The sequence below is a fragment of the Puntigrus tetrazona genome, chromosome 5 (genome assembly GCF_018831695.1).
Source record: "Puntigrus tetrazona isolate hp1 chromosome 5, ASM1883169v1, whole genome shotgun sequence".
NCBI lineage: Eukaryota > Metazoa > Chordata > Actinopteri > Cypriniformes > Cyprinidae > Puntigrus > Puntigrus tetrazona.
The window spans coordinates 30904469-30919410 of NC_056703.1; the positions used below are offsets into that span (position 1 = coordinate 30904469).

General features: G+C 39.5%; 1 protein-coding gene across 3 annotated transcripts in view; it reads left to right on the top strand.

The window, feature by feature from the left end:
- The window catches only part of cita (citron rho-interacting serine/threonine kinase a), a 58131-nt gene extending 51514 nt beyond the window's left edge, over nucleotides 1-6617 (top strand). For 2 of the 3 annotated variants that reach the window (XM_043238235.1, XM_043238237.1), the window contains exons 34-40: nucleotides 259-396; nucleotides 1571-1751; nucleotides 2919-3010; nucleotides 3088-3192; nucleotides 4325-4494; nucleotides 5814-5894; nucleotides 6586-6617. In XM_043238235.1, the coding sequence (XP_043094170.1) occupies nucleotides 259-396; nucleotides 1571-1751; nucleotides 2919-3010; nucleotides 3088-3192; nucleotides 4325-4494; nucleotides 5814-5894; nucleotides 6586-6609 (791 nt within the window). In that variant the 3' untranslated portion in view covers nucleotides 6610-6617. Of the gene's footprint in view, nucleotides 1-258; nucleotides 397-1570; nucleotides 1752-2918; nucleotides 3011-3087; nucleotides 3193-4324; nucleotides 4495-5295; nucleotides 5338-5813; nucleotides 5895-6585 lie in introns of all 3 variants that reach the window. The other variant, XM_043238234.1, reaches the window with a different exon arrangement.
- Nucleotides 6618-14942: the final 8325 nt, after the last annotated feature.

The window sequence follows — 14942 nt, forward strand, 5'->3', positions numbered from 1 at the left end:
CTCTCTCTCTCTCTCTCTCTCTCTCTCTCTCTCTCTCTCTCTCTCTCTCTCTCTCTCTCTCTCTCTCTGTCTCTCTCTGTCTCTCTGTCTCTCTCTCTATGTCTCTTTCTCTCTCTGTCTCTCTCTGTCTCTCTGTCTCTCTCTCTATGTCTCTCTCTCTCTCTCTCTCTCTCTCTCTCTCTCTCTCTCTCTCTCTCTCTCTCTCTCTCTCTCTCTCTCTCTCTCTCTCTCTCTCTCTCTCTCTCTCTCTCTCTGTAGAGTACGGGCGGCGCGTGAAGGAGCGAATGCATCACAACATCCCTCATCGCTTCACCGTGGGTCTGAACATGAGAGCGGCCAAGTGTGCCGTCTGTCTGGACACGGTTCACTTCGGCCGACAGGCTGCCACGTGTCTGGGTACAAAAACACAAATACACGAAATCAGCGAACGAGTTCATCCCCGAGAAGACACGTCCGTCCATTTAGAGACGGGAAAAAATGAATGACTTTACTGTCATTTTTCATTGAATGCGTTTGTAAATCTTCTTTAAAGTGACAGATTCAGTGATGAACTAAAGAGGGCGAGAGCCTTTAAGGACAGCTTTTAAAAATTTAGCTAGTTTGCAAATGTGATATTGATTTAATAGACAGTTTGGTTTGGTTTAATAACAGTTCAATAAACATGAAGTTAATAGCCTATTAAGTGCAGACGAAAAATAGTTTAATGTCACAGCTAAATGAAGTAACGACTAACCCTAACTGCGCATCCATAAAGGCAAAAACTGGCTGAAATAATGTTTAAACAAATCTAAAGAGTCAGTGATTCATGATTACCCATTCATAAAGACAGCCACTTGACTCATTCATGAATGAATCAGCTGTTTGAATGAATCATTTGAATAAATGATTCAAAGATCAAATCAGTTATTTGCCGCCACGACTTCTGGATTGTTTAATTTTTAACCTTTAATTTCTATTATTTAAATCATTTAATATCTCTATATTTAAAGTGTTTTATTTAAAAACATTAATCTTAACATGATTTAAATCTAAACCTCATTAAATGTCTGGAAATGTCCATATTGTGTTACAAAAATGTTTTTATTAATGCTAATTTGTCTCATTCTACTACTTCATTACATTTGTTTTAATTACAAGCTGCGAAAATCTTATAAATATAGATGTTGGAATTTGACTTAAATGACACACTTCTAATAAAATTATAAAAATGCCATGCAATGGTAAAAAGCATGTTGTTTTTATCTGCGACATTGATTGTCATTTAATAAAATTTTTCTTCATTTATTGTTTACTTGCCTTTTTTTAGTTAAATTAAATTCTGAGTGCACATGATTCTTGGGAGGGAGGGGGCGTGGTCATAGTCCTGACCTTTTTTCCTGTAGAACTCACTTTCTATAGTTTTTTTTTTTAACAAGTAAACAGTGTGTTTTTTGCACCGAAAATTGCATCTACAAATGCATGGTTCAAGTTACCTTTAAAAAAAAAAAAAAAAAAGAAGACCTGTGTGGCCTATAAATGAGAAATTGAGCAGTTAAATCTGATTTCTTCTTCTCTCTTTATCTCCTCTCAGAGTGCCGTACTCTCTGCCATCCCAAGTGTTCTCCGTGTTTGCCGGCGACCTGCGGTCTTCCTGCTGAATACGCCACTCACTTCTCTGAGGCTCTGTGTCGGGATAAAGCCAGTTCCCCGGCTCTGCAGGTCAAAGAGGCCTCGGGTCACGTGCGTCTGGAGGGCTGGATGAAGCAGCCCAGGTGCGTGTGTTTATATTCAGGCTCGGTTTGACCCTTGGTCTATCTACAGGTTAGATGGACCACAAAAACAGTCATAAGGGTCAGTTCGTACCGTTCGAGCTTCAGGAAAGGACACAGAATAATTGGAAAGTAATGTGAAGATTAATATGAAGTCATTTTTGTGAGCCCACAGATCGCATTAAGGAGAATGAAGTGATTAGTAAGGGAGTCTGCTAATGGGATACTGATTTAATACAATGATTCAGTAAATAAGTACTGCCTGATTTTGCTTTATTTCATCAACGAAATGCTTCCAAATAAAGTCAGAGCTGAGTCGCTGCGCATCTATAAAAACAAACACAGCGTATTATAATCCATTCATGAATGAGAGTTCGTTTTTGAACAAATACAGTGAGTCAGTGATTCATGATTACCTGTTCATAAACGCTGTGACTCCTGAATGAATCAGCCATTCGAAAGATTCAATTGAATGAATGATTCAGTGACTTGCCGCTACCTGCTGGCAGATTTAATTTTTAGCATTTCATTTCAGTTATTTAAACGATTTAATATTTCTTTATTCAAAATGTTACATCTAAAATATTAATATCCAAAAGAATTTATGAATTCAATAGCACTCATGAGCTTCATTAAACGACGGAAGATTCACTTTTGTGCTACTTCTGAATTTTTTAAATGAATATATTTCGTACTGTATGATTGCTAACTTGTCTTATTCTGTATTGTTTTCAATAGAAATTGTAAAAAGGATATAAACATACGTTTTTGAATTTGACGAACAAAGACGGAAGTGATGCCATTGCAAATGTTAAAATAAAATGCCCCTGTAAATCTCTTTGTCAGAAAACCCGGATAAACGGATTAACTGTTGAGTTAAACCATCATAGAGTTAAAGTTTGCACGTGTTTTGCCAATCTGCACAATTTCAGACCATTCCTGGACTCATAGATACATAAAAACAAAGTCATGTGAAAATAACCGTTTTCTAGTAAATACAGTAGGTTTATGTCCATGTCTCAAGCGTTCTGTTGTTTTATTGAATACCACTGTCTTCATGTAGCCTATAGTTTATGATGTAAGCTGTTCGTCTATGCTTGTAATGTGTGCATTTGTTCTTGTTGTATTACTGACTTTGTTGTGTCTGATCGGTGTGATGTGATTTTGTAGAAACGGTAAGAGAGGGCAGCAGGGTTGGGAGAGGAAGTACGTGGTTCTGGACGGGACCAAATTATCCATCTACGAGTCTGAGCCGGCCGAAGGTAAAGCGTCCCTCCGTCGGATCGCTGCGCGTGATGCGGCCGTGTGTGTTTTCTGAGCTGTGTGTGTGTGTGTTCAGACTCGGTGAAGGCGCAGGAGGAGTTCGAGCTGTGTTTGCCGGACGGTGAGGTGACCGTTCACGGAGCCGTCGGAGCCTCGGAGCTCATCAACACGGCTAAATCAGGTGCTGCTCGCTGACTTTCACTGGAAAACGGAAATAAAACGGCCCGGACGATCATATTTTGAACGCGCCTTTTAGTGATATTTTTCCTCTTTTGTTTAAATCACACCATAAAAGCATTCATTTTCAATAATAATGAAGGTAATAATTAAAATGTTGTGTAGGTGTAGGTGTAGGGACGGCTTTAGTGTCCCGATAGGGGTGTCAACCACAGCATATATTTAATTTGAAATTAACATTTAGCAACTGAAATGAACAATTCTGTTCAATACTGAGGTGCAGATTATTGCCACTTGAAATAAGGAGTATAAATAACAGCGATGATGATTGTTGTCGTTGTTGTTTTCAAATTTTGTTATTTTACGATGGCAATGTAAGCTAAATAAAATAAAGTTGCCTTAGCAACCAACTAAATAAAAAAAAAAATAGTTTTTTACATTTCATTTCTGTTCAGAATTATTTTAAAGGTCCCATATTGTGCACCTCTTTGGACTTTTATTTTAGATGTAGATGTCCTGTATATGCAGCATAAGTCCCAAAAATCATCTCAATATATTTCTACCTTATTACAATTCATGAGCCTCTCTTCTGATTGGCCTGTTTTTTTCTAAATGATAGACAAGCGGGCCAATCAAATGTAACAATGTCATATTTATGTCACAGCGCTAGCTGGATGCAGAACAAAGTGAAGACGGAGGCGGTCCATTCAAAACAGATTCACCTACATAAAGAGCTTAAAATCTTTTGTGATGTTTAGGTGCCAGAATCGACATAATACTGCCTCAAATTAGAAATATGATTGAATACCGACAGACAAAAAAAGCCCACCACAGCTGTGTCTAAACGCCATGAAATGAAGACAGAAACAATGATCAAAAATGCTTGAGTTTGCACAATGACTGAAGGCTGTGTGTGTCTGTGTGTGTGTGTGTGTGTGTGTGTGTGTGTGTCTGTGTGTCTGTCTGTGTGTCTGTGTGTGTCTGTGTGTGTGTGTCTCTGTGTGTGTGTGTGTGTCTGTGTGTGTGTGTGTGTGTGTCTGTGTGTGTGTGTGTGTGTGTGTGTGTGTGTGTGTGTGTGTGTGTGTGTGTGTGTGTGTGTGTGTGTGTGTGTGTGTGTGTGTGTGTGTGTGTCTCAGATATCCCGTACGTGCTGAAGCTGGAGTCTCATCCTCACACCACGTGCTGGCCGGGTCAGTCTCTGTACTTCATGGCTCCTAGTTTCCCAGATAAGCAGCGCTGGGTGGCTGTTCTGGAGTCAGTGGTGGCCGGCAGCAGAGGGTCCCGAGAGAAGAGCGAGGCGGACGCGGTGAGCAATGATTAGATCTGCCTCAGTGTCAGATGTTTGATGCAGTTTCCCGAGATCTTGGCTTTAGCTTATATAGTCAAAGTATATAGTATATAGTATATAGAGTATATAGTCAAAGCAGCTTTACAGCAGCAACAACTGACACACGAGTAACGCAATCATGTGAGCAGTGTATTGTATTATTTAGTGTTATTCATGTGATGCAAAGATATTAATATAGTGCTGTTAATATAGTATAATATCTGTTAATGTATTTTTTTTACATTTTGGCTACAGTTTAAGGCGCTTATGTCATTTCTAATGTATCTTTTTAAGTTGATTTATTTTTTCTTATTTCAATTATTTTCATTCAGGCTTTTAAGTGGAATTTGTGACATATTTATACTTCAGTTTTATTTTACGCCCCCATTTTGTTTTTGCACATACGGTAAATATTTTTAAATGTTTTTGTATTTAAATGTATATATTTAAATTCATATAATCTACATAATGTATAAATGTATTGAATATGAAAACATATTTTTCTTAAATATACATACATGCGTGTGTTTTGATTGATCACGCACATCATCTCTGGACTCTTCCTGAACTTTTTTATTTTTATTATGCTGTCTTATTTCGTCAACTTTTAAGAGGTCACTAGCATAGTCCCCTGTTTTGTGCTCATCTGTAATATTGCTGAGCGTCGGCGGGGTGACCAAGATCACCCGATCAGATCAGGACCCAGAAGCTCACAGAGACTCGGTGTGTGATGACTGTCTGACTAACGCTGTGAGTGTGATTGTGTTCTGAACGCTGTAGGCCGGTGTTAAACGTCAGAAGACTCTCTCTCCGCTGGTTCAGGTAATCAGATGACTGAGGGAAGCTCATCACACACACTCGTGTTACCCAGCATGCTCCTCTGTCTGGTCCCGTGCCGCTTGCATCATCAGGCCCTTCATCCACCGACTCCAGTGTTTCCTGCAGCTCAGTCTGGCGACGCAGAAATAATACAAAAACAACGAATAGACGTTTCAGGCGTCTCGAGCAGGACCGATTCACAAACAAATGACTCGCTTCATTTGAAACGAATCGCTCAGGCTTCATTCACAAAGCAAGCTGGAGCGCTCCTTCGTTGTTTTTTGTTTCGTTTCGTTCACTTGAGACCTAATGCGCATGAATATATATATAACAAATTCTGAAAACTGTAGGAAACACTGTCCTGAACTCTTTCCGATCACGAGCGACTCCATCTGTGTTGGCTTCAGCTCCTGTACCCAGTCAATGTGTGACGGCTGTGTTTTAATCCTTGGTCTCCGTCTCTTTTATTCTCTGAATAGAAGCTGCTGGGAAACTCTTTGCTGAAGCTGGAGGGAGACGACCGGCTGGATATAAACTGTACTTTACCGCTGACTGACCAGGTACAGCACAGCAACACCGCAAAATAAAAAGGAGTAATCATTTAAACCCACGGCTTATACATTGCTCATTATTTAGCATGGTTGAAAAAATTATAAAAATATATAGTTCAAATCTGTTCACGTTTTTTAAAAGAAATATCTGTATTCAGCAAAGATGTGTTCAATTAATAAAATGCGACGGTAAAGATTTTTATTTTAAATAACTGCTGTAGATTTTTTTATTATTTAGCAAAATAAATATTTTCAAAAATATTAAGCAGCAACTGTTTCCGGTATTGATAATAAATCAGCGTATTAGAATGATTTCTGAAGGATCGTGTGACTCTGAATAATGGAGTAATGATGCTGAAAATTCAGCTTTGATCAAAGATATTAATTATATTTAGTAGTATGTTAAAATATAAAAATCTTATTTTAAATTGTACTAATTCACAATGTTTTTTATGATCAAATACATGTAGCCTTGATAAGCAGAAGAGATTTCTTTAACATAAAAACTTTCTGACTTTTGAATGTGTGTGTGTGTGTGTGTGTGTCTGTGTGTGTGTGTGTGTGTGTGTGTGTGTGTGTGTGTGTGTGTGTGTGTGTGTGTGTGTGTGTATGTGTGTGTGTCTGTGTGTGTGTGTGTGTGTGTGTGTGTGTGTCTGTGTGTGTGTGTGTGTGTGTGTGTGTGTGTGTGTGTGTGTTTCAGATCGTGCTGGTGGGCTCAGAGTGAGTGTGTGTGTGTGTGTGTGTGTGTGTGTGTGCTGTGTGTGTGTCAAGATCTGCTCTCAGAGGACATCCCGCTCTGACTCATCACTCTGTCTGTGTTCCAGATACAGGTCCTGAAGGAGCTGGACAAGCTGCTCATGATCACCGGTCAGTGTGTGTGTGTGTGTGTGTGTGTGTGTGTGTGTGTGTGTGCTCAGAATACTAGAGCTGTCACAAGACGTCGATGCATCGTGATTCATAGAATGTGTCGCAAGTCTTTCAGGAATCGATTGTGACTTTTAACAGCATTTTATGGTGCTCTGATCTAGAGTCACACTCAAGTGCCATCTGCTGTTAAAAACACGATTCCTGAGAGAGTCGTAACGCTTTCTGAAAAAATTTCTCCATTTTGTGATGCATGGAGTTATTTCATCCTCAGAGCAGCTTGCCTGGATTATATGGGTTGAGTGTGGTTAACTGACTGTGTGTGTGTGTGTGTGTGTGTGTGTGTGTGTGTGTGTGTGTGTGTGTGTGTGCGTGTGTGTGTGTGTGACAGGTGAGGAGCGTGCTCTGTGTCTGGTGGACATCAAGCGGGTCAAGCAGTCTCTGGCTCAGTCTCATCTCCCAGCACAGCCTGATCTCAGCCCCTACATCTTCGAGGCGGTGAAAGGCTGCCATCTCTTTGCTTCTGGAAAGGTAAAGGTTCACACGAACACAACATATGATGCTCTTCCTGTTACTGAGTCTAATCGAGCTCCTGTGTTTGATCTCTAGTTATAAGTGTACTCAATCTCCTGATTTGTAGTTTCCTTAGTAAGATCTGTGGATGTAGACGAGCTACAGGATGTATGATTTTGGACCAATGAGATTTGACTGTGGGCGGAGTCACTGTACCAGCATAACATGACTGACAGACTGTAGAAACCCAGTGATTGATTAAAAGTCCTGCTGCTTGTCATGACTGTCAGCTTACAACAAAAGTGTTTATTTTTATTTTCATTTTTAATTCTTTCAATTTTATATATATTTTTTTGTGCAATATATAGTAACAGGTCCATGACAGTAACATAAATAAATATACAGTAAATATACAGTAACTTTAGTACTTTATTTTTTTAATTAGTTGTCAAGGCAACATTCAGAAGTGTGTTACTTTTAAGTGTTCATTTAATGTCTGTTTCACTTAAGGTTTTAAGACTTGTGTGACTTAATATGAAGGCATTATTAAAGGTTTAGTTTCTAATTATTTTAGTTTTATTTCAGCTTAAACTTTTTTTTCCTCAGTTAGCTGCCAAGGTTTCATTTATTTTTTAATTTAGTAACATTTTACTATAATTTAATAACGTTTCTATATTCATCTACACTTTTAAGTGCAAGTTCTTCATTAATGTCTATATTAATTTTTGCAAAAATTGTAAACAACATTCGTAATTTTTGTACTTAACAGTTTTTTTTGTATTTTTATCCTCTTTTTTTTTTTTTACTGTTTAGGTTTCATTTTATTTCAATTTTAGTTTAATTAAATATTTACACTTTATTTCAGCCTTATTTTAATGAACAAATGTTTTAATAGCTTTAGTTGTTAATGATGATAGATTCTATGATGTACGTCTGTTCATTAGAGTTTCCTGAAAACTGTGTGTGTGTGTGTGTGTGTGTGTGTGTGTGTGTGTTTCAGATCGACACGTGCATGTGTATCTGTGCTGCGATGCCCAATAAAATCACCATCCTGCGCTTCAACGACACGCTCAACAAGTTCTGCATCAGAAAGGTGATAAGAGCATCCTCATATGCGTCACACACACGTCTTTATTCCTCCCTTCACGTGTGTGTGTGTGTGTGTGTGTTGCTGCTCTTCCGAAGGAGATCGAGACGTCTGAACCCTGCAGCTGCATACACTTCACCGGATACAGCATCATCATCGGCACCAACAAGTTCTACGAGATCGAGATGAAGCAGTACGTGCTGGAAGGTGAGGCGGAGCTTTTAAATTATCATTTTTTGCCTATGCTTTTAACCAAAATACCAACAACTAGACTAATATCAATATCAAATATTTAAAGTATTAAAGTCATAAGAAATCTATACCCAACCCTGGTTTTAACTCACCGCTGCTGATGAACTCAACTCTCTCTCTCTCTCTCTCTCTCTCTCTGTGTGTGTCTGTGTGTGTGTCTGTGTGTCTGTGTGTGTGTCTGTGTCTGTGTGTGTGTGTGTGTGTGTGTGTGTGTGTGTGTGTGTGTGTGTGTGTGTGTGTGTGTGTGTCTGTGTGCGTGTGTGTGTGTGTGTGTGTGTGTATGTGTGTGTGTTCAGAGTTCCTGGATAAGAACGACGTGACTCTGGCCTCTGCTGTATTCGCCGCCTCGTCCCACAGCTTCCCCATCTCCATCATCCAGGTGTCCAGCGCACCGCAGAAAGTGGAGTACCTGCTCTGCTTCCACGGTGTGTGTGTGTGTGTGTATGAATCTAGGTTTCACTTTGTGTGTTTCCTGTAAGGAGTGGGTTTAGGTGTAGAACAATAACACATGCAGTCTGTACAGTATAGAAACATTACACCTATAAAGAGTCCATTTAGATAGCTAGGTAAATGTGTGTGTGTGTGTGTGTGTGTGTGTGTGTGTGTGAGTGTGTGTGTGAGAATGTTTCACTAATGTGTGTGTGTTGTTGGCAGAGTTCGGTGTGTTTGTGGACGCCTACGGCCGCCGGAGCCGCAGCGATGACATCAAGTGGAGTCGGCTGCCTCTGTCCTTCGGTAAAAGCCTAGTTTAATTCATCAGGATAACGTCTGGAGAGCGGAAGATGATTTCTTTTGATAGTTTAGAGCTGTGCATTTCACAGGAGGAGAAGAACACACTTCTTCACTACACAATCATTCACATGATTTCACTCAAACATCCTTAACGTGATGCCTACTATGGCAAAAATCTAAATAAGAATAATTACATAAAATGATTGCGATTGAAAACATTGTCCATTTATTTAACTTCAGAAGAAAGAATTATCTGTGAGCTGTAAATGCAATTATATATTACAGTATATTTACCTTTTATATATATATATATATATATATATATATATATATATATATATATTATATGAACAATAAAATAAAAAAATGAATACATATTGAATATATAGTTATGCAATATAAAATTAAAAAAATACTATTTATTGAATATATAATATCATTGTAATTTGTACAAACTTTTTTACATTTTTTTTATTATTTATATTTGGAATATTTTAAATATTATCAAAATATTTATGTAATATGTCATTTTCATAATTGGAATTGGAAGCCAGATAATTAAAAATACACTTAATTAATCGCCAAGCCATAATACATACCTGCTGAAGTGCAAAAATTATGTTTTATTATTGTGCATATTATGCTAAAGAAATAAAAATGTTGTCATCTAAAATACAAGTGTAATGTTAATGTAAAGCAAGAGTTAAATATTTAGTGGTCATTTCAGCATGATACACTCACATCAGTTCCTGATCAGTAAAACCTGTCTGTTTTCTCCTCAGCGTACCGAGAGCCGTACCTGTTTGTGACCTACTTCAACTCTCTGGACGTCATCGAGGTTCAGAGTCACTCAGCGCTCGGGTAAGACCGCCGTCCCTTCAATCGTTTGCTCGAGATGTTTGTTAGAGACGCACTGAGTGCTGCGTGTGTGTGTGTGTGTGTGTGTGTGTGTGTGTTCAGGCCTCATGCTTACGCTCACCTGGACATTCCTAACCCGCGTTACCTGGGTCCGGCCATCTCGTCCGGCGCCGTGTATCTGGCCTCGTCCTATCAGAACAAGCTGAGAGTGATCTGCTGCAAAGGAAACCTGAGTCAGGAAGGATCGAGCGCAGAGCCTCAGAGAAACGGCTCCACACGCAGGTCAGAGTCAGCTCCACGCTTCTCCGGAGAAACTTTCATTATCTTTCTGGGGGGACAGTCTCAAAACACCAGATGGGACTGACAGCATGGGCTTGTTTTTCTTTTTCATCATGCAAAAATGTCAGCATAGACCTTTAGCCTTCCCTTGTCCACAGGTCTGAAATTAACAAGGGCACAAAAACTGTTACCAAATTGGCTCTGTAGAATTAAACTAAATCACGATAAAACATGCAGGTCACGAATAAAGCAAAAACAAAAATGCTGAGTTAAATTTAGATCTGCTAATGGTGCAACAATGCATTTTTATAGTGTTCCTCATCACATCCAATCACACGCGAGGCTGATGAGCTTATGAATGCAGTGGCCAATCAGAGGCGTTCTGATGAGTCATCGAATCCTCTCAGCGTAAACAAGAAAGTGTGAACGTACATGTGACGCAAGACATTACTCTATAAACTGGCAGTTGCAAGAGAGATTAAATATTGTGCAATAAATTACCTTGTTTTATTTTACATGTGCTTGCCTAAACAAAATGCTTTAATATATTATAACACTATTTAAAAAAAAAAAAAAAAAAAAAAAGTTATATGGGTAATGTTAACATGAGCAAACAATCAACAATACTTACCAGAGCAACAACTGTATTTTTATTAAAAATGCTGTTAAAATAGTTAACAAATGAGACCATGTTGTTAATATATGACTTAATATATGATTTAATATATTAAATAATTATTACTATTATTTTGATTATTATTAAAATTAGAAATATTAATATTGTAACATTTAATACTACATACTGTAATATTATTTTATTAGTATACTATAGTATTTAATACTATTGTAAATGAAAATTTTCTATGTGCATTATGCACCTTTTTAATGTATGTATAGTGATAAATATATAGTAAATCTGTAAAACTACCACAACAGTGATTTGATTTAAAATGTCAAACCATAAAGCTTTTCTTTTTTGCTGAAGACTGGAGTGAGATCATAGCTGTCCTGTTTTATAGATATATAAACTCATCTCTAACTGGTTGGCACATACTGTACTTCTGAAATGTGTAAGTGACCTAACTATACCAAGATGAGGTAGTTTACGGTGAAGTGAGCCGCTCGGGTGTAGATGAACACACCTGCAGGATCAGAGAGAGACACCATGTGACCTGAAATCTGGCTCTGATTGGTCCAGAGATTCTGACTGTGTTCCTCTTCTTTACAGGAAGAAAAGTGCTTTCTTTATTTGTGCGAGGGAGTGACGGATCATGAACGTTTTAACCTGTGAACTGAGTGATGAATAAAAGTGTACCTCTCGGTGTGAGACTAGATCTAATATGAAGCTATAATCTCCTTTAAAAGCACAAATGTGTTGTAAATGTGTTATTACGGATATGAGGAATGAGGAGACATGTTTCTCACCGATAGAGGGTAAGTAGTCTCATGATTCGGGGCGTGAGGTTTATTATGAGCTCTGGACGGGCCACATTCATAACTCATATCTCTCACGGGTGAACGTCTGTCTCTCTCTGCGCGGGTAAACCATTCACAACTTGGGGTTGTTTTTGAAATAAATGTCTTCTCACCAAGGCTGCATTTATTTGATCGAAATGCGAAATTTAAAAATATCAGTTTTCTGTGCGAATATGTTTTAAGTGTAGTTTATTCATTTTAAAGGTAATCATTTTAATATGCTGGTTTACTGCTCGACAGACATTTCTGATGATCAGTTTTACAGCTGCACAATACTTTTGAGAACCGCTAGAACATTTTATTTTTCAGGATTCAGATTAATAGAACGTAAAAAAACAGCGTTTATGTGAAATAGAAACCTTTTATAACACTATAAACGTCTTTACTGTCACATTTGATCAGTTTAATGCATCCTTGATTAATAAAAGTATTCATTTCTCTCTCTTTTTTTTTTTAAGTACAGTATTTATTCACATTTTAAAATACTGCATTTCTAACTGCACATATATACAGTTGACTGTCGCTCAAATAAACTTTATATATTGGTTATTTTATAAAAATGTACAAATGTATACAACTAAATTTTTTACAGATGAATTTGCTTCGAGAGTAAAGTGTATGTGAAACACTGGCTGTTAAAACCGAACACAACTTCATGAGGAGAATGGTGTGTCTGTAAATCCTGAATGTGTTTCTGTGTCACTGATGAACGTTTTTGACTCTTTGTGGTGGTTTCGTGGCAGCCCGAACAAGCGGGGTCCTCCCACCTATAACGAGCACATCTCCAAGCGTCTGGCGGCGATGCCCGCGGTACAGGAGGGTCTGCATCAGCCCGGGACGCCCCACCGCTACCGCGAGGCCCGCACCGAGTTCAGGCGGGACAAGTCCCACGCGCGGCCCCTGGACCGGGAGAAGTCCCCGGGGCGTCTAGAGCGCTCGCCCGGCCGGATGATGGACCCCCGGCTGGACCGCTCGCCCGGACGGGTCATGGACCTGCGCAGGGAGCGCTCGCCCGGCCGGGCCTTTGAGGAGCCCCGCCAGCGACTGCACACGGGATCGGCTCGGACCCCCATCAACACGGTTAACAAGGTCAGGACCACATCGAACACACGCTCAAAACTGTAGCAGGATTAAGAAAAGAGCATACAGGGTCGTATGATGGTGCTAAACACACGCAGTGTTTCAGTTTCAAAAAACACTTTATTTTCCACATACTGTACACTGCTCTAAGCCCCTCCTCCTGAAAAAAACTCAACATTCTAAAAAGCGGCGAGCTCTGATTGGCCAGCTATCCAGTGCGTTGTGATTGGCCGAATGCCGCAAACATGTGGCGGAAATGTTACGCCCCTTACCATAACCTGATGACACAAGAACAATAAAACACATCACAGCATAATTACTGATAGTCCTGCCTGCTGCATCACGGCCAGGTCTTCCCTTCACTCCTCAAAACTCAGCTGGACAGTAAGTAGCAGTCCTTTAATAAGAAACGTAACTGAAATCGCATCATATTAAAAAATGCACGCAATGAATGGCGTTCTGAAAGCACTTCCTGCTGGAAGAGAAAGAATCAGCCCGTCTGCTGGTTTTATTCAGACCAATGCTGATCTTTACTGACGTAAACATGAACGGAGAAACAAGAACCTAATAATAGTGCAGTATAAAAATATGAACGATTAAGGCACATTATCACATATCAAATTAATAAAACTGATTGATATCAGTTTGATTTAATAAGTGATTGTTTTCACTCATCCTTTTTCTCAAAAATGGTTTAGAGGGTGAAAAGTGAAGTTTATAGTTCAATAAATCTAAATAGCGCTTTTTAATGTTACCATAAAGAACAAGCAATTTTCTACAGATGCTGATATTAAGACGATGAGATCTTTATAACATCAGAGCAGATGCTGAGGATCTAAATATCAGCGGTCTCTATATCTTCTAAGTCTCAGTAAGATCATACGTAACGCTCCATTGTGGAGAAATACAGGCTCCTCAGAAGATGTGAGATGTTTTGAAGATCGTTCTCTGAGGAACAGTGAAAGTAAAAGATCCTGAAGATCAGATTCTTCTAGAAAACCACTGATGGAGGATCGAGCAAAGACAGTAAGAGTTGATCTGGAGATACGACTGCAGCTCTTCTGACCTTTACTTGATCAGAATCAGTCCAGAAGCTGAAGAAATACATTTGAGCGGACATGCATGGAGTACACTCTGAGTGGTTAATGTTGTGTGTGTGTGTGTGTGTGTGTGTGTGTGTGTGTGTGTCCAGCAGGTGTGGGATCAGTCATCGGTGTAAGAGTCATCAGTGAAGAACATCAGATCCCGTCTGGATGAAGAAACTCACAGCACAACGTCTCGCTCACAAGGCCTTACAAACACAGACGATCACACACAGATCCGGCCAGCGTTTACTAAACCACACACACACACACACACACACACACACACACACACACACACAGTTCTGCCTGTTGTTTGTCTGGATTTTCCTGTCCTTCTCTTTGTACTTTCCTCTGTCTCCTCTCCTCTTCCTCCGCTCTTTCCCACAATCCCCGGCGACAGCGTAGCGTCCGTCTCGACGGAAAGGGAATCTTTGTAAACCTCCAGAATGTCACGATGACCTTGTAAATACGCCCACGTGATGTTTTTTTTATAAGAAGCGAATAACGAGGCGGGTCTATTTTTGTTAAGCAAAAAAAAAACCGAATGCGAGAAACTCGTTTAAATCGTCCGAAACTGCTTCAAAGTGGCACATTTTGCTTGAATCAAGCTGGCGTGTGTTCGACGGCGCTAGTGTTCTCTTCACCGCAGTATCGTCCGCTTCTCTGAATGATGAACTCAGGGTCCTAAAGGAATGGCTCGGGTTTCTCTCTGGACTGAAGTGCCGTGTGCCGCAGCGATCGTCTCGTCTCGTTCCGCCGCATGGAGACGCTGTGACGGCTTCGTTCTGTTCCTGCTTCTCGTTTCTGTTCCTGTATCCTGACGCACTTCGC